This window comes from Labrus mixtus, chromosome 6 (genome assembly GCF_963584025.1).
Source record: "Labrus mixtus chromosome 6, fLabMix1.1, whole genome shotgun sequence".
Classification (NCBI taxonomy): Eukaryota; Metazoa; Chordata; class Actinopteri; order Labriformes; family Labridae; genus Labrus; species Labrus mixtus.
This window is the reverse complement of record NC_083617.1, coordinates 22,971,264-22,998,311: the sequence shown is the minus strand read 5'-3', so window position 1 is coordinate 22,998,311 and position 27,048 is coordinate 22,971,264. Positions and strand designations below refer to the sequence as shown.

Below are 27,048 nucleotides of genomic sequence, written 5' to 3'. Positions count from 1 at the left end.
TTTGGCTTATTATTATTATTATTATTATCATTATTATTATTATTATTATTATCATTATTAATGATTTAAGAAACACATTTTATTTTGAAACTATAAAATGACTCTACCCCAAAGCATATTGTTACAAACTACATTTGCAGAGATTTCTGCCTGTCATTCTTTTAATTTATGACTCACAATATCGTCTCACAATGAAATAGTATGGGTATATTCCGCATTGCCTGAATCCTTAGAGTCCTTTGATTATTCCAGTTTCTGAGTTTTGTGTCACTGATGTGTCTTGATGCTTGAAACATTGAAAAATGTTGAAAATGCCCCTGAGACTAAAACAGGATATACACCAGCGTCTAAATGAGATTAACTTTAGGGGGTGGTTCACTTCATTCGTTACCGTGACACAGCTGCCACTCAGGAATGTCTATCATACCAAAATATCATCTACAGACATGGACATTTTTATAAATGATTACTAAGTATTGCCACCTTGAGTGGTAGCAGAATCTGGTCTGGCCTATGGACTAATTGAGTGTAATGTGAATGATAAATCCAACAAGAATTTTCACAGAATGTGCAGTAATCTGCAGTTCACCTCATATTTGCTCTGTGTCTGCAGAACTAGAAAATTCAAAAAATGTTTTAGGTAGCTGTAGTAAAGTCATTGTTGAGTTCACAGTTGATTGTGATGTCTTGAAATGTAAGTTATCATGAGGAGTTATAATCCGTAGAGTAAAACTAAGATGTAGCGCAGGAAGCACTCGGACAAGTGCAAAAGAAAAAAATGATCTTATTTTGTGGGAGTCTAAACTTTACAGAAGTACATGGAGTTTGGAACATGTTGATGTTTTCCAGGCAGGGAGAGTCTTGTTTGAATATGTTATTATTACTGGGTATCAAAAGAAGACAAGTGGGTAAGTTAAGTCGAACTTTAATAAGTTTGATTTTTACATTTGTAACAGTAATGTGTGCAACAAAACCGTACAGTCAGCCTCAAGTTGGCCAGCTCAAAAGATAGTTTTCTTGGTATACATACATGAAATAAATTCACAATCTACACTTAAAAGTACATGAAGATTACAGTACAGTTTTCTAAACTGAGACGCAGTCTCAAATTAAGCCACTAGATTACATCTTCTTATGTTTATCTGACCAGTGTCATTATAATACACGCTGGTGTTCACCGAGATGTGAACTGCATTTCCAAAAGTTCATGCCGTAAGTGGTTCAGTTCATCAAAACAACAGAAAGCTTCAAACAAAGAAAAGGGCAGCCACAATATGGGCTCACAGCTAACCTAGCCTTACAAGGCAAGAGACGAGTTTGAACAGAAAAGAGGAGTACCTGCTGCACAGGGGAACTCAGACGCTGCTTCTTTTTTTTTTTAAACAGCTGCACAAACGTATTCTACTCTGAGCCACGCTATTGAAAACAAACGTATTACTTTGCAGCACCCCTCCATGGTCAGAAGTTCTGGCATTTCTACACTCCACCAGGCGTGATTTCAAACTTCAATTTCAGAGTTCATGTACGCCATGGAAAAAAGGGACACACGGTATTGTCACTGTCCACTGGTGCAGATAGGCTAAATTCCATTTACTTCCCTTGTTTTTGGGTGGGTGGGCAAAAGGTCACAGAGACAAATAACAGAGTCTGCGTGGCACTAGAGATGAAAATAGAAATGTGTATTCAGCAAGAATAAACCCTGTAAATTTCTTAATTGTTTTTTTTTCGGTTTCCACCCATTTGTTAGAAATAATTAGTCAGGGAAATGTGTTGGAGAGACACTGGACTTGATCATGTCAATACTCAACATGATGATCAAATTTTAATAACAAGAAAACAAAAAGTGATGAAATGAGAAATTTAAATCAAGGTCCTCATATTATTCTTTTAGAGTTTTCAACACTATTGGAAGATCTTCATTAGCGCAGACTGTAAGATATAGCTGACCGCTTTAAAAAAAGCTAGAAACTTACTGGTCAAATTATATTGCCAAACACAATCTCAATAGTGCATTTGAGAAAATAATGGTATACCAGGGAGAACGCACCGTCTCTCTCTCTCTCTATTGATCAAGGCCATGATATTTGGAAGCTAAAAAGAAAACCTAGGATGTGGCCCTTGAGTGGCTTTATGTTGTAGATGACTTCAACTTTGACCAAATGGTATAAAATGAAGCATGATTGTGCAAATGCAAAGTCTTTATCTCTGATAAACGGAATCAGAGAAACAGACAGAGGAGCAATTACAAAATGTTTTCAAGAAACGCCGGCCATGTTTCTTTTTCATAGTTTGAAATGAAAGGCAAGTAATGTTGTGCAATTATCTGCAGTTAAAATGATGGAAATGAAGTGATGTCCCTTAAAAGGAGAAACAGCACATTCAAAAGACTTTAACTTTGTCTGATAGAACGCTTTGTGGAAAGGTGTCAAATGTTTGGGGTTTTTTTTTTGCCAGCAGTTAAATTGTTGCCTTGTCATCATAAGCAGAGCACATAAGTTAACACAAGACGAGCGTAAACATCAGGTGCTGTCAGAGATAAAACGGCCTGTTCGAAAACCTTTGAAGGAAATGACACAACCCAGCAGGACTGTTGGTCCCATTATCACTGCTCCGTCTCTGAGAATCATAGGAAATGATCTGTCAGTTGTCTTGAGGCACAGTGGAATGGATATCACATCACACACAACGTCTACCTCACACTTTGCCTTCTGCCAGGCAGGGAACAGAAGAAACAACAGGTCGACTCTTTCACATACATGTTACCTAAACACTGCCTTTGTCTTTCTTTGACACCCCTGTCTTCTTTCTAATCTGAATGAAGCACAGACTTTATTTTACTTAACGGGCCACAAGAACCAACCAGGCTACTGTCCAGGACTATAAGGTACTTTTCTTAAATGATCTATTGCACTCAACCAAGTAAATAAACTGAATGCTTGTAGATTTCGACCTCTGACCCGTGTGAAAATGGAAAAGAAAGAGGCCACAGTTTAACAATAATGTGCAATTTCAATTTAGGTAGATCTGTTTCACTTGAAGTTAAAGGCCCGTCAGCTGAGTCAGTTTCTGTAATAAAATCTCTTGGAGCATATTATTTAAGAAACTAAAATCGTATGAACACTAACTTATGCGTCTTCTGTTAGCCTTATTTTTCAAGAATCTGATTTTTCAGTTTGGACATGCCACATTTTTTTTTTTGTTGCAAAAATATGAGCCTTTAGAAAAGCATCTGCATTAAAATGCTTTAAAGCTACTTTATGTAACCTTCTATAAATAGATTTCTAAGATGCAAACGGAGAACCACCAGCCTATGATCTGATTGGATTAAATGGCTAAGAAGCTGTAGAAGCATGAGTCTGGTGTTACATTATTATTTTTCTTCTTTTCAACAAATCCCACGTGCAGAAATGAACCCTCATTGAATGTATTTACGGTTAAGTATTGTGTGTGTGTAATCCAAAAGCTTGATTGATGTTAGAGCTCCATTGTTCACCGCAAATACACTTAAAAAATAATTAATTGGCGACCATGATCTGATTAGCCACAAACTGACAGTGTCATGTTTTTTTTTTTTACTATATCAAAAAGACACTGTCCAGTTTCTTTTAGATATAGTCCATGGAACTTGTTGGCAATAGGAAAAAAAAATGAACACCAGACTTGAACAGTCCTTTAACAGAAAGTAACAATCAACTGTTTCCCACTCAATGTTGTGCAAAGTCCTGGTGACGTTCTGGGCTCAGTGTTTTAGCTGTGGACAGCAGTGAGTAAGTTCACAAGCAATTGTGTGAGTATGGGGGTGGGGGGTTTCTGGGGCATCAGACTTTAAAAAAAAAAAAAAAAAAAAAAAAAAATTAAAGACAAAAAAGACGCAGAGTCTCTTATTTTTTGCTGCGCAGCCGTTTGGACTGTCGCGGAAGATCCGAGCTCTTTCTGGTGCGTTTGAGTGATGACGCTCCATCGCTCTCTGCCTCTCTGGCTAGAGAAGCTGCGGCCACGCTGCCACTCGCTAACACAGTAGCAGATGTGCTGGCAACAGTGGAAGACACAGCAGTGCTGCTGGATGTAGAGGGTGCAGCTGTGCTAGGCCTGGGTCCTCCCAGAGCAGCGGCGCTACTGTCCATCAGTTCACGGAGCTTGTGTTCCAGCTCGGCAAGGCGAGCGTTCTGCTCGCCGATCACCTGCGTCTGTTCCAGCAGCTTCTGCTCCTGATCCTGCAGCTGCTTCTGCTGCTCCAGCTGCTTAACGCGAATTTCCTGCATCTCCCTCCGCAGTACTGTCATGGACGCCCCGTTCACCTTTACCTGCTGCTGCACCTTGGTCATCTCAGAGCGGGATGGCGTGTTCTTGGCCAGCAGGGACATGGTAGTCAGGGAGGTAGATGGACCTGCCACTGAGGGATCAGAACAGGTAGTGGACTTTAGGGTTTTGCTGCATGAAAACATTTTACACTTCATGCCAGCATTCGCCCTTTCACACAAGCATTCAATTATGACGGGATGTTAAAGTACCAATCCGTCCATCACACTGATGTAACCCCTTTCACACAAATACAACTTTCTGATGCACGGTAAGCGTGTGACTGTGTGATTCTACATTCATTTCTATGTCTGTTAGACAGACCGGTACTGGAGCAAGAGGAGAGCTTGGAAACAAATTCGACATGTCTCAGACCTCTATTCCATGTTAAACCCAATCTGAATGTATCAACACATGTCAATCTTTCTAATGCATTAGAGACTTTACAGGTGGTCTAAGGCGCAGTGGTTTTCTGCGTCCTCAAGATAAGAAAGCACCATATTTGCGCCTGCTGCCCCCCTCCCCCATTTCAAGACAAACACACCCCTGGGTGCTTACAGAAGCACAAATTAATTTTGCTATTTACACAACCTGAGTGTTGGGCGTTACAGGTTACATATTATAGTCCTTTACAAAAACCTTAAAGAAGTCTCAGAGGTCCTTAAGTATGTTGTAATGTAAATTTTAAAAAAAAAGGAGCCATTTTAACACATATTGTAATTTTCATGTTTAGAGTTAAATAATTGAAAGCTGCTTTGCATAAAGTGGATTTTTTTTCTTTTTGACTTCATGTGCGAGCACAAAGGAGTTAACATTACCTGGTGCTGAGCCAATAAGGCGACCAGACAGGTCAGCTCCAGGCAGCTTCTTCTTCAGGATGGGGACTATCTTTTCATCAAAATACTCCATGGCCATGGAGGAGATGTCCCTCAGCTCTTGTAGAACCTCATGAGCTCGCTGGGGGGCTCGAGTGGAGTTAACGTAGCGCAACACACGATAAATCTCATCAATAACCTGACAGCACAGAACAGACTGATCAGGACATGGCACATGAGGCAGGAAAAGCAGACAACAGACATGAGGGGAAACATGAACTGCTCCTGTAACACATCTATAGGCCCTCTGCTGGCAGCGCGACATTCATATTACAGTTAAACAAAAAGACAGGCTTTATATATAAAGATGAACACAAAGGACACATAGACACACAGCTATGTGGAGCATGTTATATTTAGGTTTGGAGTCCTGCTGCCACTTAGAGGAAAGAACAGGCATGCATCCATTCTTTAAAAAAAACAATAATTCAACAAATGAAAATAACCTTCCAGTTCATCTTTTACAAAGATGTGTCTCTCTCTGTTGGTTGATCTTTTAAGAAATATGTTACCTAATGTCAACTCTATCTTGTTTTTCAGTCACAGATGGACATTGGGTTTTAGAACGATCTAATAAGATTGTAATGGAGAGTTGAAACCTGGACTTCAAGATGCATACGTTTTAGGATACAATACTTGTTCCACAATGTTACCTGATATAAGTCCATGACGTAACATGACTGATTGTTGATTTAAAATAGGGTTAAGTCTCACTATTGTGTTTTTAAAAGATGTATTCACAGCTGACCTGTATTCTTAAATGATTGTTACCTTCTCCTATCCTATACTGCAATTTGTTGTTGTTGTTCTATGTCCAAAATTAGGATCAGGTGAAGATCTGGGTGCAAACTTTGCATAAAATCTATAAGCGTTATTTTGACATCAGAACATGGCATAAGATAAATCTGCCAATGGATTTCCAATCCTCCTCACTCTGCTGGTCTACTGTTGCTAATGTTGGCAGCTGAGCTAACCTTTCCAGGGATGAAGCAGCAGAGGTTGGAGTCAACATATTTCATGAAGGTCATGTTGAGCAGAGAGAGGCGCGTCTCCACGGCGGCCAGGATGTCAGCGTGACGGGCCAGAGAATGGTTTCTCCTCTCCGATTCTCGCCTAGATGAAATTCATAGAAACACAATGGTGAAGACAGGTTGCCTGGTTTTTAACTCACAACTTTTATTATAAATGTTGTCAATCGTATAAAAGCATGCACAAAAGAAGCTTAACTGCAGGGATATTTGTTCATGCTCTACCACTAAAAGGAAAATCAAAAACCATTCTCAAGTTAGTTGTCATATTTTGCACAAATGTAAAGTCACAATTAACCAAAACTATTTCAAATGGATCAGTAATTCACCACCGTGTGCATGGCTCCTTTTACATTCCACTGTCATCATTAATTGTGTATACGGCCACTGCCTGAATGATCTTAAGTAAATGCTAGCTACAGTAGCTATGCACACTTATAAATACTACAAAAATATGATGCAGTCTGGATTTGTTTACACAGAGTTCCAAATGCATTAAAGCAAAGCATTTTGGGAACAAAAAAAAATCTAATTTTGAAATGATTTAGTTCCACAGTGTTTAAATGTTCTGTAAATGTTCTGTGGAGCCTTTAGCTGTTTAGTTGAGTGTATTTAAATAACACAAGGGGAAGAGCAGAGGTGGGTAGAGGCTGACTGTGACATCGGCTGAGGCAGTGGTCAACCCACAAACATTACATGTACTTTACATCTGGAATTTAAAAAAAACCCATTAAAATCCAGCCACTTGAGGTCCTTTAGTTCTGCTGTAAGAGAATAAAGAGCTCAGACAGAAGAGACACCTCTTCTCTTTCTATGTCCAGTGGATACCAGACGTGTTTCAGCTGCATTTCTAAGATGTAGGTTTCATGTATTGCTGATGGAGCTGGCACTGTATGCTTCATTTTGGCCTTTACCCACTAATCTGCTACTGAATACACCCTTCCAGGTAATCATTTTCTCATGGGAAGCAGTGCTGCGGCTGAACACATCCGGTGTAAAGAGGATTGAAGCTGCGTCTGCTTTGCTGCGGCTCTAACAAGTTGTAGACTCAGCAGCAGACCTGAGTCTTCATACATTAATGTTCCATCACATTAAGTTTATCTCGTACACTTTAAAATGCCCTTTCAGAAATGTATGAACTATTCCACTGTGTTCCTGTATTTTAATGGTGTGTGGCTAATCCGTAACAGCAGTAAACATTTTTGATATGATATGATGTGATGTGATACTGACCTGGGCAGCTGGGCCTTGACTTGCCTCTGGCACAGGCTGTGGTAACGCTCCACCTTCAGGAAGCCCTGATTCAGGACACGCTGGCAAATCATGTCCATGCGCTTACACACCTGGAGAAGACAGACGAGAAGAAACACTGCAAACATGTACGGCTTTATGAGTTTAAACAGGGTTTTTACATCCGTTTTCCAGCAGGGAGATATTTGCCAAGAATGCGTTCAGACACTACTGTAGTTTGGATCGGCTACACCCTTTGTAGTTATTGTTCCACTAGAGGCCATTTTGACAAAGTTTCCTTGATGCCTTGAAAAGATGTTTGCTGTTTACTCCTCATGTACTGCTGTAAACCTGTTCGCTCGCCTGTAGAGCAAACAAGAACTTTAACCTAGTTGAGCAGGTCTATGTGCACTCTTCTCACTTTGAATGTCTGGATCAAAAACAGAGTCAATAGGAGAAGTCCTGACTAAGTTGAATACTTAGTGTGGACCAGAGGATATTTCCAGGTATTGGGGGGTAGCTTTTCTTAATGTTCCAGGTCTGCTATATCTGTAAATCAAAAAGGTGCAACACTATGGGCCTACAAAGCACAGACCCAGGACTTTGAAGAGACCATGGGACCCTTAAGCCCTCTGTCCTGAGTGACTTTAAAGGTAATGGGGGGGGGGGGCTTACCTGCCTGTTCCTTGGGTTCCATTTGCTTTTTATTCATGCATGTGTTACCAAGAAGATTAAGGCGGAGGCTTACAATTTTTGATAGCAACTAAAAAAAAAAAATCCTAAGGAACACTATCACTGCAACATAGTTCAAGAGACACTGCAAACAAGGTCGACAGAAGAAGAGAGTGCTGCATTGAAAAACACATCTAGAACTTCTCAGAGACTTGTTTCCACCTAACCTCTCATCCAAAACATTTTCATCAGGGTAGGTAAATCCATTCACGGTGAGAACATGCAGAAGCTGTTTCACATTTCACCTCTTGTTGTATTTGGTGTTAATGCGTATATCTCTGTCTGTGCTCATAATGAGATAACAGCACATTAAGCAGTGCGGGGGCCAAAGCTGCAACATGCACCAATCACCGGCTTTAAACACGGCCCACAGTTATTACATTTACACTTTGCAGAAGTAATAATCAAGAAAGATGTTGCATGCAGCTCAAATTAGCTTTGTGTCCCTTCTGGTTGGCTTGTTTTTGTTCTCCTTACCGAGCGAAGGAGGCTGATTTCATCATAAGAGAGGAAGTTGAGAATAGTCTCAATGGCCACAATGGGTAGTCCTAACAGCGGGTTGTTCTGGTGAGGCTGATCCGGCGGAGGGGTCGACTGTCTCGGTGACACCGATTCTGAGTCCAAGGACCCAACACATCCATCAACTCTATCTACCACGGCCGCCATCTTGCTTTGCTGAGGAGGAGGCGGAAGTGACGTTTCAAAGGGAAGCTCGCGTGACATTTTACCCATTTGATTTATTTACCGGTATAACAGCTTGTAAAAGAAAGTAGAACTGCTTGTTATGAAGGGAAACAAATGGGAGAGAAGCCAGGGAGAAAATTACCGCAGGCTCTTTCGGCTGCAAAACACCTCTGGATTTTTAATCAATAGATTCATTTTGTGTATTGACTAATAATGAGAGCAAGATTTTAATAAATAAATAAATAAATAAAAATCTCAACATGCCTCTCCCCATCTCTCTTATTAAAGCAAACACATTAACCTCTTATCATTTCATTTACCAAAACAAATATATGAACAGAGAAATACATTCTTATCACCTAAAGGACTCAGCTCTTAAAGCCCACCTGCAGCCTGCACATCACCAATGAGAGGTGAATATATTTGCTGTGAATGGCTCAAGCTTTATTTGTCCTCAATATAAAAATCACAAGTTTTAATATTTTTTTATTCCTTACATGATTTTGTGCCATACACGTCTTCCTCATTTTCAAATGGTAACGCTGTTAAAACATCAAAATATACATCTAGCCTAGTTCAGGACTATTAACAGGTCTATTAACATTTCTCATAAGATTGATACTTTCAAGTCACCAATTAACCTGACAAGCACGCTGAAATACCTAGAGAGAACCCATGTACAGGAAGAACATTCAAACTTACCACAAAAATGGTCCCAGTCAGACTGCTATCTTCAGCTGTATTAAATGTTTGTGTATTTGTTGGGAGAGGCCGGGTTAGGGTTAAGCTTCAGGATCCTGAGAGGCACACATGTCCGTACAAATTGAGGAGGGGAGGACTAACTCTGGAAGTGAAACATCATTGTGTTTGGTAGGTTACCTTATCACAGTTTCCTCAGTAATAACATCCACCTCACCTGGTTAGTTGGTCAATCTCCCACCAGCTAGTTGTCTAAGTTCATCCAGAAAGAAGCCCCCATATATATACGTCAAAGGTTTGACAGACAGATTAATGGAGTTGTCACAAAGTTCACTCCTTGGAATATTTGCTTGAATATTATTTTATTCTTAAATTGTGTGCCTTTTTGTTTGAAACATGCAATGGTTCAGTTTCTCCTTGAAGAAAACTTATTGGCCCAGTTTATATTTTTAAAAATGTAAGGCCAATATCCAAGCTTCTAGTTTTGTCCACAATTCATCAAAAAGGTTCTTCACCATCACCAGAAATAACTTTAACTTAACTTTCAATAAAAAATGAAATATTTCAAGATTTTCAATCTGTTTTTTTTATTTCAAAAGTTCACATAATTTGCAAAAACCGCATACAACATGTGCAGTGCAATTTAATATTTAGCTCTTTCCTTTGCCTGTAATATGATCATTCAATCATGAACCTCCTTCTACTAGACCTGACGGGTGAAGTCATACCTGGAAAAATAAGTTTATCTGTTTGTGTGAGGGATTCTTTCCTACTTGCTAATTTGGTTTTATTTTGAGTATGCTGATTGCCAGATACATTTTACACTATTGTTGTGTAATCCCCCAATGAAACACCTGCAAGGGTAAGGAGCACTCAATTTTGATTTCATGGTTACTTACGAGGTGCATACTTTCGCCAATCAACACTGAATTAATATAAATTATCCCTCTCTTCATCAAACAGCTTCTCCTTCACACCTAAAGACCCAGCTTTACATGAGGGATTCCTCTGGGCTCTGTTATTGGCCCACTTCCTCCATTCTCTGTATATATTGATATGTGGTAACACAAACCAGTTTTGCTGGTAACACAGAGCTATATTTATAAATAGAATGCCACAGGCCTGAGTCTCTGCAATTCCCATTGGACTATCTGTGAGTATTTAAAGACTAGATATCCAATAACTTCTCATAGTGAGATGGAAAGACCAAGTGGCTTCTCCATTTTTCTCTCTATTACATCAGCTTCCTGTGCAGGAAGCTTGGCCTTATGTCATCCTTTTGTAAAAAAACAGATTATTTCCTCCAGCTTTTCACTGGTTAGTGCACAATAAGCACTGTGGCTATCTTTAAAAGTATTAGTGATCAATGAGGCTAGAGTATCAAATTCACCATCATTAAAAACAATAAAATAAAATTAAGAACTTTTAGAAGTGTCACATTTTAAAGAATGACACTCTCACTGTCAATGTTTGCTGCCAGCCCTTCCACAATGAATTATGTCCTTATAGAAAAGTCTGGGTGAAAAGCTTCAGTCTAAAGATCTTATAGTCCAAGTCTTTGACACAACACGACACATTCATACAGAGGATGTGATGTAAAATGCCCATCTGTACCAACTAAACCCATTCACACATATTGCTGGCTATGCCACCAGTAGCAATTAGGACTCAGTATTTTTCCAAAAACACCGACATGGATTGTTGGAGCAAGGATCGAAACCACCAGACTTCCAATTATGAGATGACCAAAACCAAAACTAAGCAACAATAAAGATCACCAAGACTTCTATTGAAAGCGGAGTATTGGGGGTCCTCAAATGCTTAAAAGAAATCTTTGCATTTGATACGGTCAATCATGAACCTCCTTTAACCAGAGCTGATGGGTCTGCAACTGTCCATGATGTTCAAGGTGCGTGTTTCATAGAAATTAAAGCCCACTTGTGCTACTCAATTTTGTCAGTTTATTGTGTATATGTTATATGTATCTTTATTTTAAGAAAAACTGAAGAATGGTATACAAAATCCTACAAACAAAAGTATTTACATACTTACAAGCAAGTCTAACAAACATGACAAATCTGCTCTTTGAAATTCAGTACAGTTTTCATCAATACTGCCAAATTATAACAAAGCTATTCAATTGAAAGCACTGTATCATATATTCAAGCCCTGATAGGCTGTTGTTCATTTCAACGTCAGATCCTCGGTGGTTGGTGTTAGCATGCTCAGTTGTTTTTTTTACTCCATGGCAGCAGAGTCCAGTTCATTGAGAAACCTTTGACACTTGGCCATGAGGACTTTGATGGCCTCTGTAACCAGTACCTCTGGAGGCAGGATGCCAGTAGATTCCACAGTAACTGTGAAGGGGAAAGAGAATACAAGTACATCAAATGATATAGTGTTACTTAAATAATACAATATGCTAAATTAGCATGCCATTTATTTATTTCTACATTTCTGTCTCACCACAGAGATTTAAAAAAAGAACAATCAAAAGAAACAAATCAATTGTGATTTATTCTCAGCTTGTTGATGGGTCAGGTGTTGAGTCACTGTGGTTTTAGGAGTATCTGTTTTTTTACAGAGCTAATTTAATGCCGACATCACTTGAGGTAAAGGACTCCCTGAAGTCAGCATCATGCTGACAACAAGACTCTAAGAAGAACAGACTGAGTCGGCCCTAACATAAACATGAACAAGGTTTATAAACATACAGATGAAATGGTCTCGCACTCTCCCGAGCTTCACCACATTCTTCAGGTCATCATGTCGGAGGACTTCCCTGCTGCATGTATCCAGTCGACTGTTCACTACTTTGGCAACTTTTTCCCCTTGAGATTGACAAAATAAGAGAACAGATGGTTACATTTACAAAAATGTCGGACTCACTGTGGAAATCTGTGTCATAAACATGGTGGAACTGTTGAAAATGTATAATGAGATTAGACCATTATTCAGTATTTTCTATATTTCATCAAACCCTTGGTTGATCATGTCTTAGGTTTGTTTCTATGTTCTAGTTTTGATTATTTAATTCTTGTTTTGATTTATTCGATTTCAGATGAGTTCATTCTTACCGTTAACATCCTCCAGGTCTATCACGCCTCTTGAGAAGCAGCGCTTTAAACGCTCTGCCTTCTCTCCCTCCACTGTCTCCAGCAGGGTGATCTCTGGGAGCAGGCGGTAGCTGGCTGTGGCTACCGGAGAGAACTTTGCATGGTCCTTACCTGAACAGAGAACAGGATTTCAATAAAAGGCAGCAGAAAATTATTTTTGTGTGTAAATGAGTTCTTATTGATTTTGTCTTTTTCATATCATGTGCTTCAGCACAAACACAACAGCAAAACAGAGGAGATGATTGTGGACTACCTACTATCCATGTTAGACTCAAGACTCACTACAGCCACTACTTTGTTGCACGTCATCTGCTGCAGAGGCAAATCCAACATGAAATACAATAAAATAGCACCATTGCCTCTTCCACTAACTGGACTCACATTGCACAAAGCCCAAGCTAGGGAAATAATCAGATCCAATCAGAGCGGGTTGGTATCATATCATAAAGACACCAAATGACGGAAAGTTTATTTTGGAAGAATGGTGTGCTTGCACTGAAGAGACTTGCACGGCAGGAGTAAGTAAAGATTGCAGGTCTCAGGTCAAGAAAGAACTCCCTTATTCAATTATGTTTAAGATTTGGAAAAAAAGTTCAATAATATCTGATGACAAATGAAAACTCCCCGTCAGATTTTGACACCTCTATCCTCTGAACTGCTCCAGCTTTTATTCATCCACTCTGCAGAAGCTCTTACCTAATCCTTTGACACAATGCATGATAATGTCCAGCTCCTGCCCTGGTCGTAGCTGAGCTATCAGGATGTCATCATTCACTGGTCCAATGCTGGAGTCTGCAAACACATCTGCCTGGTTCCCAATAGGGACCCACTTTATGTCTTTGGAATACACTGACAAGAAAATATGGAACAGGGGAGGAAATGTTTTAATGACATTTTTGTTCCATATGACACAGGGACATTCTTTATTTTCTTTTGGTCTGTATGTTCACATTTGACCAGTAGTCCTTCATCTTAACTTACCCATGTGGTTCAGATACAGCTCCCGTGGGTCAGAAGACTCTTTGCTGGCTCTGGGGTTTCTGGTGCATTTAATTTTCAGCTGTAGCTGAATTGTGTCTATTTCTGAACCTTCCTCTTCAGCAGATTCTTCACCTAGAATTAACAAGGCATAAAAAAAAGGGTTAAACTTGTTTTTTTTGTGGCTCAATGGTCGCCAAGCGAAAGCTATAGTCCTCCGGCCTGGGTTAAAGTCTGACCTGTTGTTCCTTTCCAACATGTCATTCCCCAATCTTTCTCTGCGTTTCCCAAACTATCCACTGTCATATTTAAATAAAGGCAAAAGCCCAAAAAATTGGTAAAAACAAAACAAAACACAAAATCTCTATGTTGTTCATTGGTTAGTCCACTTTACAACACACTTACAGTGCAGGTCAGACTTGAAACAAAAAAGAATAAGTATATGTTATTGTTGTTGTTTTTAAATCAGACATTATGACCAGTATTTGACTTCACAAGATTGATTCTGAATAGATACATAAAATGCATCAAAAGACAATCAGGAACTTAACAATGTTACTTAATTTAAGAGTCAGTCATACAGCTGAAAGTTAAGAGTATAAACTTGACTTTGAGGCCTTCCTTCTATTTAAAAAATGAGCTCCATCTAAAGATAATTAAAATGATTGAAGCTGATCAAAATATGAGGAGATATTAAACAAATGTAACTAATTAAATGCTAAAATGTCCTAACCAAGCGAGTGACACATTGTAGCACAGTACAGTGGAGCTGTGGTTCAGTGTTATTAACCCCGGTGAGTAAGTGAGTTGTTTTACCAGCGTTCCTGTACTCAAACAGGCGAGGGTCAGCTTTGATGGGGATGAGGCCTAATCTGTGGGCGAGGACTTCATCCTGGACGATGGATGTGTTGTTATAGATAAATGCCTTTTCTATCGCCATGGTAGGTACCTATAATCAAAGACATCAAAGTGCAAGCAAGACAAATACATTTGAAAGGAAAATAATGCACATAGGACAGAATTCACAGTTTATTTCCACTTTTCACTGAGTCACTAATGAAACATAATGTGCTGGAGGGATAACATGTACAGTATGGTATGAGACACTGATGAGGAATATGAAAGATGCTTCAATGAATGAATAACCCAACCTCTGCTAATAAGATCCTTCTGAAGGCATTGGCGATGGCTGCATCGATTCCCAGCATATCAAACTCCATACTGCTCTCATCCATATGCACGATGTCAATCCTGAAGTTCTGCAAACAGAGAAAAGTGCCTCGCTTAATATTAATGAGTAAAAACAACGACTCTGAGTTAGAGAACCAGGAACAACAGCGTTCCACACACAGATAAAGTCCAGGAGTGTGTTTGGGGCATAATGTGTGAAATGCTTTTTCTGCATGTCTTTGACCGACCACATCCCGGTTGTATAAATGTTGTTATAAACGCATACATGAAATTAATGAACAGATTATTAATTCAATAAAATAAAGAATCAGATTTGTGCAAAAAATAATAATAATAATTCTAAGACTGTTTCCAAAAACATAGGGTTTTTCAATCTCAAATTTTTTTTATTTCCATTTAATTTGCTTAAAAAAAAAAAAAAAGAATGACAGAAACGTACCTTTTGAAACTTCTGCATATCCCAGATGTCATCATATCCAGGGTAGTTTCCAGGGAAATCAGATGTATGAACCTAAAATTAAAAAAAAAAAAGGATCCATCAATAAATAAGCACATTCTGATCTTTTTCAGGTTTCTTTTATAACGTATAACTCGAGGTACTAATATCTACCACATGCATTAAAGAAACAGTTTAAAAACACACTGCTCTTATCTACACAGCATCAGTCTGGATGTTTTATAACAGAGTCAAGTTTAATGGTATTCACTGATCACATGATAAAACCACTGAACAGCAGCAGCACTTATACTGGTAGAAGAAGTCAAGTGATTCTGATGAACCTCGTGACATGCTGCTCATACAACATGTTTCTTCTTCTCTGCTCCCTCGTTACTGCACATCTCTATGACACACTTTACTTAGTGTTGGTCACCTCTCACACAGCAGGTTATCTTGTGTTATTATTATGTTATCTTGTGTTATTATTATGTTATCTTGACAGACAAACATAACAACTACTACACTGTAAGAAATAACATATCAGGACTTCATCTGGACATTTCTACACATTTCATGTCCAAAAATAATAACACTCAGGGACCAAAAAGAGGATTGAGCCTTCGTATATTAGAAAGATGCTTCAATGTATGTCATTAATATTCATGGGGTTTTTAATTCAGCAGAGATGAAACATGTTTTAAAAACTAGCTGACAGCAGACTGTAGTCTTTAACAGCTGACAGTCACGTCTGAGAGCAGCTAGAAACACGTAAACACGTAGCTTCAGGATCGTATGTCATCAAATAAACTGCTTAAAGAACACACTTACATTTTTGAGACCATATTCTCCTAGTATTACTCGATTTCGGATTTCTTCCACGTTACTCATGGTCGCCGCCATTTTGATTTGTGGTCTTCGTTGCTCCGCCCAAACTTCCGCTTCACTTCTTCTTCTTCTTCTTCTTCTTCTTTGGTTGGTGGTTGAGTTACCAGCGTTTCATAGCAACACCGCCTCTAGCGATGTCCAAAAGACGGTCTGAAACAAAATCTCTTTAGTTACTCAGTTTCTTTCAGGTATAGGCCCTACTTCATAACTAGCCTATATATTTGTAGTGGCGATATCTATAGTCTATAAATAACAAAAATATAATATATAAACTTAACACAAACTCATAATAAAGCCACTGAGGCAGCTAGAGGGCGAATCTTACGCAGGATATATGAATAAGTGTCCAGGTGATGCTTGAAGGTTTTAGGGTGGTTTATTTTATCCAGAGACATCAAGCAGGCAACAAACAACAAAAAACACTGCTGTCTCTCTTGCCCTGTCATTCTGTCATTGTGTCCTGGCTTCCTGGTAAAAAACCATTAACCCATTAGGTGCCTACCTGAGTCTCACCTGGCTACCTGGATATATAGACACACCCATGTACAGACTCCACCCTTATGCCCCAAGTAGCAAAACAAACGAATGGAAATAACTCATATAAATGTAAACAATAATAATCAAAATACCCCGAACATAATCTAATATTGTACTAATATGTATCCCCAAAATATCCCAAAAGTAAGAATATAGACTTTCACTTAATTTAGGAACAGTGAATAGCTGTAATAATATTGTTTCAAATTCTCACCACATATTTTTCTGAAAACACTTGAACTAATCCATCACAAACTTCTTTTAGGTTAGCTCTTTGTTAAACGATGCTCTGAAAGCCCAAATCATAGAGGCCTGTTCAAGATATAGGTCTATGTCAATTCAAGAATAAGCCTACTACCTTATGATATAACACATATCATATGTTATGATATAACACATATCATATGTTATGATATAACACATATCATATATAACACATATCATATGTTATGATATAACACATATCATATGTTATGATATAACACATATCATATGTTATGATATAACACATATCATATGTTATGATATAACACATATCATATATAACACATATCATATGTTATGATATAACACATATCATATATAACACATATCATATGTTATGATATAACACATATCATATATAACACATATCATATGCGTCAAGAGATTTAAAGTTAAAAACACAATAACTTGCCCACTGCTCTCAAGTCCAGAGTCTGTATAGAGCTTTTATATTAACTGGATAACATTTCTTCATACTGCATCATCACGGTGTGTTTACTGTTTTATACCGTTCATGCTGAAGCATCACAGTGTGTAACTGCTACCTGTCATCATGCGTGAATTGTTCATGCAAGTCCGGATATGATCTATCTACTTGACCTTTCATTTCATCTCATCTCATTGCTATTAATGTTTGTCAACCATGACATTTGCACTCATCTTAACATTTAGTGAGGCAAAATCACCAGAGTTTTTTTATTTTTATTGCTGGCAATGATTTGTGCACATTCATCTTTGATACACACTATTTGAATACCATCACAGGTTTTTTTCAAACTTTCTATTTACATTCAATATCAGTTACTGTGAGCAACCTGATACATGAGACCTCCAAACAAACAAAACAATAACTGCTGTAGTCTCAGTCAAAACGTATACACAGAAATAGCAGAGACAGAATTGAGAATACATTGGAATAATTTAAAAAAAAAAACCCAACTTATTTAATTCCAAATGGCTTCTCACTTTCATTCTTCAACCTGAGGACCCATATTGTACCACACCACAAAATTGTACAAAATCAAACAAATCAAATGTCGGCATCTGCTTAACATAATAACATTGTGTTGTTGTTTTTTAAGCCAGTGAATTGCTTTAAGTATCATGGCTCTGGCATTGTCAACAGCTCCCCTTGCTTCCTTTCGTCTGTCTGTCTGTCTGTGTGTGTGTGTGTGTGTGTGTGTGTGTGTGTGTGTGTGCTGTTCACCTGCTCAGACCGGCACACCTGCTTACCATCTACTCATCAACTCAGCGGTATATATACCCCGGCTCTCCATCACCAGATCGTTGTGTCAGCTAACGCAGAAGACCACGGCTCAGGCGGGTCCTAAAGATTTTTTGTATTTGTTTTGTTTTTAGTCACATCCTGTTTTTTCTTTTTCTTTTTCTTTTTCAGGATCGCCTTTCACACACCTGCCTTCCTGCTCAGCCATCTGCCTCAACCTGCCCGCTGGATTCAAAGCCTCTCCATGCTCACACCTCTACCCTGCTCTGGTCAGCCATCTTCCCCTTCACTCTGCAAACCTCAGGATCATCAACCCATCTCCATCTCCCTTTCTCTGCAACACTCCTCATCATAAGTCAACACCTCTCACTCTGTGTTCTGTATCTGGCTCCTTTCTCACTGGTCTTAACAATAACATCACGTTCTGATTCATTTTCTAATGTTCTGTACACTGAGAAGTACACATACCGAGGCTTTACGAAGCGTTCAACTAGTCACAACGGCAACCCCATCGATGCTAAATGTAACCCTTTTCTGCTTTTACACGTATCGTTACGTTTAACTATTCAGAACCCTTCCTAGACATATCCATGTCTGTATAGGACGCTGACATGAAATATCCATCTTTTCACCCAACTCAAGGGAAGATGGTAAACAATATCTCAAATACCAGTGCTACATCACTGATGTCTCCCTCAAACCTGGTTTTCTCACAGCATAAACCACCAGTTTTACACTCTCCGCCTGTTGATGTATGTATGTATATGTCAAAGGAACAGAAGTGAGGCGGCTAAGGTGGAGCAGTGGGGTCCCAAAAGTCAGCAATGATGTATGACTGAGAACTGACATTTTTAAAACCCGAGTGGCAAAAAAAAAAAAAAAATCCCCTTTTCCAACCTCGGTGTTAAAATAGAAACAGTTTATCCCCTTAAGAGCACGAGTGTGTCCACAGCAATGTATCAATCAAGCATAACATTGTCTTTGCAGAGTTTTAAATATGGCCTGAGTTATAAGGTAAGCGAGGCACAAAAAACAATAGAAATGATTCTCTGTTAACTATAGATATTGATGGCAAAGGTTATCATTATGTGTGCATACAGACTGTCTATCTAATAGTTTGCTTGTGAAAGAACACAGATCATCTAGTGACATTTCAATACTCACATTATAGACACAGTAAAAAGCAATCTGATACAATACAATAAACTGTAATTACCTCTACCTTTTTTTTTTTTTTTTAAAGATTTTTTTTAGCCTCTATTGACAATGGCGCAATGGGTTGGAGACCACCTGCTTTGAGGACTATAGCCTCTGTACATGGGGGAGAGGGCTCAACATAACCGCTGACCAGCACCCTTAATATATAGCCTTAATATAATAATTTCTTTAAATATCACTCTGCAAACCTCACTGAAAAAATATATGTACGTTATACAAGTTATCCTCTATCACTCCTGTAGGGAAATCGGTTCTATAAATGTTTCAGCAGTATTTGGAGCAGGGGTCAGCCTCTGCACAGAGCATGAAAAGTAGGTCAAGAAGGCCCTTACAGAAGAAGTGTTTGTAAACACTGCACTGAGCAAAAAGAGTACAGACCAAACTAATTATTCAGTTGTCCTCCACTCTATCAACTATCTCAATATTATTAACATTTTCATATTATTGTTTAAATAAATGTATAACATTTAATAATGAAATATGTAAACCACTGAGACATTAACTGTTGGTTTTATATTATCCAGCTCGGATTCTGTTGACCCAAAATGATGTAAATGTTGATTAGAAATTCTTCCTGTTCTAGTTCAAACTTCAAGTACTAATGAGAACTTTCCTGTTCTGTGTTATAACATTATGGAATATGATAAAAAGAAGCCCTAGTACTCACAAGTGGTCTGTTGAAATGTTCTGCCATGATAAGTGTGTTAAAGTACAAAAGAATAAAAAACAGTAAGATTTGTTTGGTAATCATTTATATGAACTAAAATGCAACAAGGAAGCTGCATGAGCAAAATAGGATGCAGTTGTGTTAAAAACACAAAAATATAAATAAAATAATAAAAAAAACATAAGTAGGTTAGAGGGGGAAAAGGAGAAAATAAATCCGTTATAAAGAAACAATCCTTTGAAGGTAAAGAAATGTATGAAAAATGCATTTCAATAATAAAACACGTTTTATTTTTTTTTATTTTGTGTTTTTTGTTTATTTACCTCCAAGAATTTTGGAGACACAGACTATTTGTTTGCAACCAATGAAACTCCTTCTGTCAAAAAAGTTGATTCTATAAATGTTGCCCACATCTTCATTTTCTTATATTTCTTTACTGTTATTGAAAAGTTTAATGACATAATTTGAATAAGGTTAGAGTTCTTTTTATGCATTTTTCAAACATTACATTTACAGGTCAGAGAGAAACATGACAGCAAATGACAGTAAATGTCATTTGTCTGGTAAAGACTACAGCCTATAATCAACTTCACCTCAGAGCTAGCAGTTTTACCAAGCTTCAAGAAATTCAGATATTCACCAACACAGCCAACATTATCCAAAACCTAACCCCACCAATTATACAAGGTTAGATAAGTAAGGACAATTAAGATATTCAAGAATGAATGCAGCAAGAAATATTTTGGGGTACAGAATGAGGCTAGCAGTGAGCCAGTGACACTTTGTTCTTTTGTCATGGCATTGCACAGAGATCTGCACATGGACAATTCTAAATCATCAATAAGGGGGACCTGGACAATGCACATGCAGTTCTGAACATTAATTTGATAGTAACATAACTAAGATTTAAGAACCGGATGAAGTATCTTTATGTTCTAACATTGTAAGTATTTGTTTGAAATAGCACAAATCCAGGATTGTGAAATATCAAACAAACAAAAATACAGTATATGGTAAATTTAATGACATGTATCATCAATATGTGGGGAGCACATTATTTATTCAATTAAAGATCATCTTGTTCTCATAGTCTGAATACCCAGAACATATCATTTGTGGATTATTTTATGTCAGAGGTCAGAAGGTATGGAACTGCCTTTCAAAGAACGTGATCTTTGTGTCCTGTAGTTTATGTCTTTATTTTTGATACCGTTGCCTTTTTCAGTTCTTTTGTATGAATATGGACATATGCTTTGCCTTTGTCTTAGTGTGTGTGTGTGTGTGTGTTTTTGTTTGAGAGAGGAATTGAATTGCCTCTATGGGCAGTTTTGGGGGATGTAGCCAGAGATCTTTAGCACCCTACTCACCCTGAGGTAAGGTGCAGAGCATAGGGACACATGTGGAGGCAAAGCAGGAAATAGTGTCTGGACAAAACATCCAGAGAACCTCCCAAAACATCAGTTGCAGCCATAGACTGTTTATAGGTTCTTGAGGGAGAAAAGAGAATGCTATAACATTAAGTTTGAATTCCCTTCTACACCTCCCCTGTTTGCATGCATTGTTTCTGGCTACATTGTACACAGCTGTTGTTTTACTGGTCAACTTGAAATGTCAGTGGCAATCAAGGTCAAAGTTGAAATTTACTCAGAGAGCATGTAACAACAGAACAGTGAGCACAAAGGATCCACAACACTGATCATGTATAGAAGCCTAGGGGTTAGGCACCCTGGTTCTCAGCAGTTCCTCTCTGCAAGACATCCACTGACATTTGCCTACGCATGTCACTCAAAAGCCCAAACGCCAGGAGGATTCACATTCAGCCAGGAGGCGGGATAGAAAGAACTTTCTTCTCCTTCCTCTCCCATGTGTAGGGAGGAGACGCATAAGGAATAGGAGTGTTAAAAAAGAAAGGTAAGGGTTAATTAAAGGTCCTGTTAAGGTAAGGTCATGGTTTCTCTTTATTGAATGTCATTGCATTCCCCTCCGCAGACACTCATTGGAAGCTTTACAACATTAGCCTTGCCGTGTATTGTATCAGATTGCTTCATACAGGTGCTGTTTGACTTGACTATGTCATGTACGTGGTTCATGGTGAGAACACAACTGCATGAAGAGGCTTTTTAAAAACACTGGCAGTGCACAGCTGCAGAAGTCACATTTCCAATGATTAAAATATTGAACAACTGACACCAAATGATGCATTATAATGGGTTGTTAATTCATCATTAAGTCCCTTTCGAGCACCTTTTCATTTGTGTCTCTCTGTAATTATGATTCTATTGATTCTGGGGTGCAGGCCTTCCTTGGTGATGCATTACTCGATCTTTTGTAGACCGTCTGATTAGATGAGTGACATTTGAGGCTGAGGCTTTGGGCAGCCGTATTGGCTGCTAAACACAGTGTTTTTAGATGTCGTCCCTTCTATCAGTCAGCTGATCAGCTAGTCCACAGCTGTCGTGGTCCGGGCACAACAGGCCGGGGTTCGGAAAGAACCCATCATTCTGCTCCTCTTCCTCTGACAGCCGTTGTTTCCGCTCTGCCGAGACGTGTTGGTGTCCTGGCGTGACAGCTTGGCGGCATGTTTAGCCGTTTCCTTGATCTGCAGCTCCAGGTGTTTCTGGATCGCGAGGCCCAGCTCCTCAGGGTCAACAGATGCCCCGTACACCTCCCATGTCATCCCTTCTGCATCCCACATCACCTCCTTCACTGGAGACTTTGGAGCACCACCTGGTTTCTTGTCCCCATTGCTGTCAGTTTTCAGCGTCGGACTGCGAGAGATCTCACTCCTGCTCTCTTCTGCCAGACAGATTTCTGGAAATACATGAGGTGTGACGATTTGTCCTGTTTGAACCCCAACATCCCTCAACACTTTGTTTGCTGTCATGGTCCCCATCTCTCGGGTGGAGGTTCTGAAAAGGCCAGCCGAACTGCTGCAGCACGCCTCTAAACCAAAGTGTTTTGGGGATTGTGGCCTTGCACCAGGAGGTAGATTGCTCACCCAAGAGCAGCTGAGGTTGCAGCATCGCAGCAGGTGTTTGGCATCCAGGCCCGTCTCACTGACGGAGGAGATGAGGCGAGGCAGGGCGAGGTGGTTTATGGCTGAAGGAGGTTCAGCTGCACGCTTGCTGTCACAGCTCTGCTCTGCTCCTGCTAGGCGTGGCAGCAGCTGGCAGGGGGCTGGGATCGGCTGGGGGTGGCAGTACGCAGCAAAAGTGTCCTCGAAATGTGCATGATTGACATAAGAGCCACAGCATAGTGCCTTGTCACATTTAAATTGAGGCCGGCAGTTTTCTTGAACACCCCCCACTGTGACCGTCTGAGGAAAGGATCTGCAGACACACCTGCTCTGAGGCTGCGTTGCACTTCCTTCTCCACTGGTGGAAACAGTAGTGCTAATCTTACACTGCTGCAGTTCCATGGGTTGCTTGCATGATAAAATGGAATGGATGTCAGCTTCTTGAAAAAAGTGATCTCCTCCATGGCAGGCAAGTCCACAAATCTCATTGTCTCCTGGGGTGGGTGCTCCCTGTCTAACCCCTGGTAAAGTGTCTGAATGACTCCTGTGCACAGGCAGAGAGGCTGCGTTTATGCCCTGCAACATCCCTCCCGCCTGAGGGTTCTCAGAGATTGCATTCACGATTACCTCTTGTTGATGTGAGGTTGTTTGCATTTTACCAAGATTATGATGGTGGCTTAAAGCCCCGGAGGTCACACAGTGTTCAGGTGGGTTTTGATCCTTCTCACCTGGCTCTCTGCTGACTTTCACACTGCTTTGTTTGGTTTCTCTTGTAGGAGGAGTCACTGAATTTTCTTTACAGACGTTGCCAGTGGTCTCCTTTCGCTCCTCCTGGCAGGTGTAACCTGGTCCTCCAGCCAGTCTGGAGGGCGTTGTTGTCTCTGAATGGGGGTCAAAGAGTGACTGAGCAGAGACCGGGCATTCTGAGGAAACATCTCCCCCCAGCGGATGCAGCTCCAACGCAGGACGCCCTGGCTCTGCCATGGAAGACCTAGGAGTGGAAGTAAAACACATATGTACATGTATTATACTTATCACCTAAGATAGAACAAACAAAACACGTCAATCTTTCCTTTTTCAAGTTTTCTATCTTACATTTGTCAAGAGCCTTAAAAAAAGAACAGCAATTGTAACAACAAGCCTATGTGGAATAACCTCAACGCATGTTGACAAACTTAATGACTTAAGATTAACATCATTCATCTTTGGGTAGCGTACATGTCTGCGACAGAAAATCAAATCTGCAACCCTATTGAGTCACACACCACCACACATCCCTGGACGAGTAAAACAAAAATAAACAGAGTATCCTTCTCACTCAAACAACTCCAATTCGGTCCTTCTGAATAAAAATATCTAATCAGTCATAGCTGCATTGGTTCATTTTCTTCAACTATCAGGCTGCATATGCTGGGTTTCAATCAAATGTAAAGGAACGGTGTAACAAAGTCATCGTGCTAAGTTTGACATGCCTGACCCCAGCTCTGTACTTAACATGCAGGAATAAGATTGATTTTGATAAGAAGGCAAATAAGAGTTATAGAATGTTGAACTTGTTTTTTGTTTCTATCACTGATATCACTTTTATTACGTTTAATTAAAGGCCTGGTTACTATTTGTAATCATGTATTTAATATAAGTGTAAATATATCACATTATTTCACACATCCAGTAAGCATGGTATATGTTAAGGTACTGTTTGTTAAAGGAAAACAAATCTGCTTCTCTAAATTACCCCCATGGAGGTGTTTGAACCAGAACCAAAGGATTTCACATCAAAAAGATCATTTCAAATATCCGGTTCCCACCCGTGAGCATAAAACAGACACATGTACAGCACAAATGAAGAATTAATGAAATCCACACACCAAATCAGTGCATTCCCCCGGAGGAAACCCCAGTTTTAACATTTTCATCAACCAGCTTACCTTTTTACGTGGAAATTCTTGATGCCGAGAGTTTACCCCCCCCCCCCACCCACCCCTATTTTCCCTTCCCTGTCGGATGCAGGGTGTAGTTTCTTAGAAAGCCTTCATCCTCCAGCTCCTCCTCACATCCACAGGTGACCTCCCTCTATCTTTAACTCCTCTCCAGTCACTGAGCTGCTTGTGATCCCTCTCTGCTCTCCTCCACAGCCCCCTCTTCTATCCCTCCTTTTTTTTTTTTTTTCAGCAACTCTCGGCAGTGCACAAGATGGAGGAGGCCTTGCGATAATCCTCTTCTACATCTGATTACAAATGTGAGGATGCAATCTTCAAATCCCGGCTCTGTAAGAGAGCGAGTCGAGCCGGTTAGTGGTTGGCTTATCCAGCTGTAGTGTGAGACGGATGGAGGGGGTTGGGGAATGATAATGAGACGAGATAGTCAGGCAGTCAGCGTCATAGTCCCTCCACCTGTGGAGAGGGGAGGAGGGTAGACGCATCAATGAATGTGTGAGAGAAAAGAGAGAAAAGAAAGAAAAGAAAGACGTCTCTTTGTCTCCATTCTCTTCATCATTTGTTATCCTCACTCCCCGTCCACATTCAGTTCCACTCTCAACTCAGTGAATGCTTCTGTTTCTCCCTCTGTCAGTGTCTTCAACCTCCCTGCAACCCTCCCACCAACACCTACCCACTCTCCATCACTATCCCTGTTGCTATGGAAACTGTAATACTCAATGGGCCTGTTTTTTTCAAGCTGGCAATAACACAACAGACAGCCAAAACAAATCAGCTGGGAACGGATCGTGTTTCTTTTGGTTGAGAAAGTCACTGACAAATAAAAACAACCTATAGCCTGTCAGGAAAAACATGAAGACACAAACGAACATGATGACAAGTCAACAGATGGTTTGTAAATGCGTGGACTATCGTTAGCGCTACTGGTTTCCTTGATGTCAGCAACAGGTTTGTGACACTGTCATAAAACCTGTAGTGTGTGTTAACCCCCAGCTGTCATATCAGAGCAAATCATCTCAACTTGGTCAAATGGATGTGAGCCTGGGTTAAGCTGAGCCATGATAAGCTATAGTTGTAACCAAATAGCTGAATGTAAATGGCTGTGATACCTGTTAAATACTGAAAGTATGTCGTGACTTTCTGGTTTTGTTTTTGTCCTGTTGTTTATTTCCTGTGTTTTGATTTAACTTCCTGTTTTATTTTGACATCCATGTGTTCTCGTATTTTTTGGCGTGTTCTCTTGTGTTGCTTTAATCCCTCTGTGTGTCTTACTACTCGTATTCCTAGGTTAAGCTTTGAGTGTTTTCTGTTTTATTTTGTCATTTGTATCCTCATGTTTCTCTTTTCCCTGTGTGTGTGTGTGTGTGTGTGTGTGTGTGTGTGTGTGTGTGTGTGCATTCCTTAGTCTTTTCTTTAGTGTTTCCTGTTTTACTTAATAGTTCTTGTCCCCAGTGTTTTATGTCAAGTCTTACCTCCTCCCTTTGTCTTGCGTCCCTCCAGATTTGATTGCCCTAATTGTCCTCACCTGTGTCTTGTTATTCTCACCTGTGTTTGATTACCTGGTCTAGTTCTTCAGTACGTCTACCTACCCGTGCATTTCTTCCTCCTGGATCCTCCTTTTGAACTTTTCTTTTGGACTTTGATGAACTTTGGGTTTTTTTCTACTGGGAAAAGTAAACCTATAGCACATAGCAGCCTCTGGTGTCAGTGGTGTGAAACGATGAAAGTGACCTGTAGTGAAAGAGAAGCTTTCAGTGGTCTAAAGCCGTGTGCAAGTCCAAGTACATTACCTGTTAGCTAACCAACTGGTATTTAAAAAAGACTGTCCCTCGCTCCTCTCCAGCCCAACTCATTACTTTGAATATAGTTAACATGTAACATACATGTTTACAGTAGGTCGACATGCTCAGTTCACAAAGTAACAAAGGGCTTTCACAAATAAAGGTGATGAAACCATTGTTACCCACCTTGTCAGTGGAGACTGGCCTTATTTATTTTAAGACCAGTTGCAGATGGGACGATACTGCT

General features: G+C 39.7%; 3 protein-coding genes across 3 annotated transcripts; all 3 read right to left on the bottom strand.

Annotated features, from left to right (window-relative positions):
• Window positions 1–909: 909 nt before the first annotated feature.
• Window positions 910–8,856, bottom strand: fbxo28 (F-box protein 28). The gene is made up of 5 exons (XM_061040551.1): window positions 8,642–8,856; window positions 7,436–7,545; window positions 6,149–6,287; window positions 5,118–5,313; window positions 910–4,393 (listed from the first exon to the last, which is right to left on the bottom strand). The coding sequence occupies exons 1-5, from the start codon at window positions 8,828–8,830 to the stop codon at window positions 3,882–3,884; spliced, it is 1,146 nt and encodes a 381-aa protein (XP_060896534.1). The 5' UTR covers window positions 8,831–8,856; the 3' UTR covers window positions 910–3,881.
• A 2,638-nt stretch (window positions 8,857–11,494) lies between these two features.
• On the bottom strand, window positions 11,495–16,352 carry polr1c (RNA polymerase I and III subunit C). The gene is made up of 9 exons (XM_061040550.1): window positions 16,100–16,352; window positions 15,272–15,343; window positions 14,793–14,900; window positions 14,458–14,590; window positions 13,645–13,776; window positions 13,360–13,512; window positions 12,625–12,774; window positions 12,262–12,378; window positions 11,495–11,904 (listed from the first exon to the last, which is right to left on the bottom strand). The coding sequence occupies exons 1-9, from the start codon at window positions 16,169–16,171 to the stop codon at window positions 11,786–11,788; spliced, it is 1,056 nt and encodes a 351-aa protein (XP_060896533.1). The 5' UTR covers window positions 16,172–16,352; the 3' UTR covers window positions 11,495–11,785.
• A 5,176-nt stretch (window positions 16,353–21,528) lies between these two features.
• On the bottom strand, window positions 21,529–25,679 carry LOC132975770 (uncharacterized). Its single transcript, XM_061040549.1, has 2 exons — window positions 25,012–25,679; window positions 21,529–24,074 (listed from the first exon to the last, which is right to left on the bottom strand). Exon 2 carries the CDS (start codon window positions 24,065–24,067, stop codon window positions 22,508–22,510), a length of 1,560 nt encoding a protein of 519 aa, XP_060896532.1. The 5' UTR covers window positions 24,068–24,074; window positions 25,012–25,679; the 3' UTR covers window positions 21,529–22,507.
• Between the last annotated feature and the right edge of the window lie 1,369 nt (window positions 25,680–27,048).

Excerpts from the sequence above, each read along its gene's own strand:
- fbxo28 (XM_061040551.1), bottom strand. The coding sequence starts at position 8,830 with ATGGCGGCCGTGGTAGATAGAGTTGATGGATGTGTTGGGTCCTTGGAC. Across the intron at positions 7,546-8,641 it reads AAATCAGCCTCCTTCGCTCG|GTGTGTAAGCGCATGGACAT; the intron begins GTAAGGAGAACA and ends TGTCTTCTCCAG. Across the intron at positions 5,314-6,148 it reads GCTGCTTCATCCCTGGAAAG|GTTATTGATGAGATTTATCG; the intron begins GTTAGCTCAGCT and ends CTGTGCTGTCAG.
- LOC132975770 (XM_061040549.1), bottom strand. The coding sequence starts at position 24,067 with ATGGCAGAGCCAGGGCGTCCTGCGTTGGAGCTGCATCCGCTGGGGGGA.
- polr1c (XM_061040550.1), bottom strand. The coding sequence starts at position 16,171 with ATGGCGGCGACCATGAGTAACGTGGAAGAAATCCGAAATCGAGTAATA. Across the intron at positions 13,513-13,644 it reads GCTGTATCTGAACCACATGG|TGTATTCCAAAGACATAAAG; the intron begins GTAAGTTAAGAT and ends TTTTCTTGTCAG. Across the intron at positions 11,905-12,261 it reads AGTGCGAGACCATTTCATCT|TTACTGTGGAATCTACTGGC; the intron begins GTATGTTTATAA and ends TCCCCTTCACAG.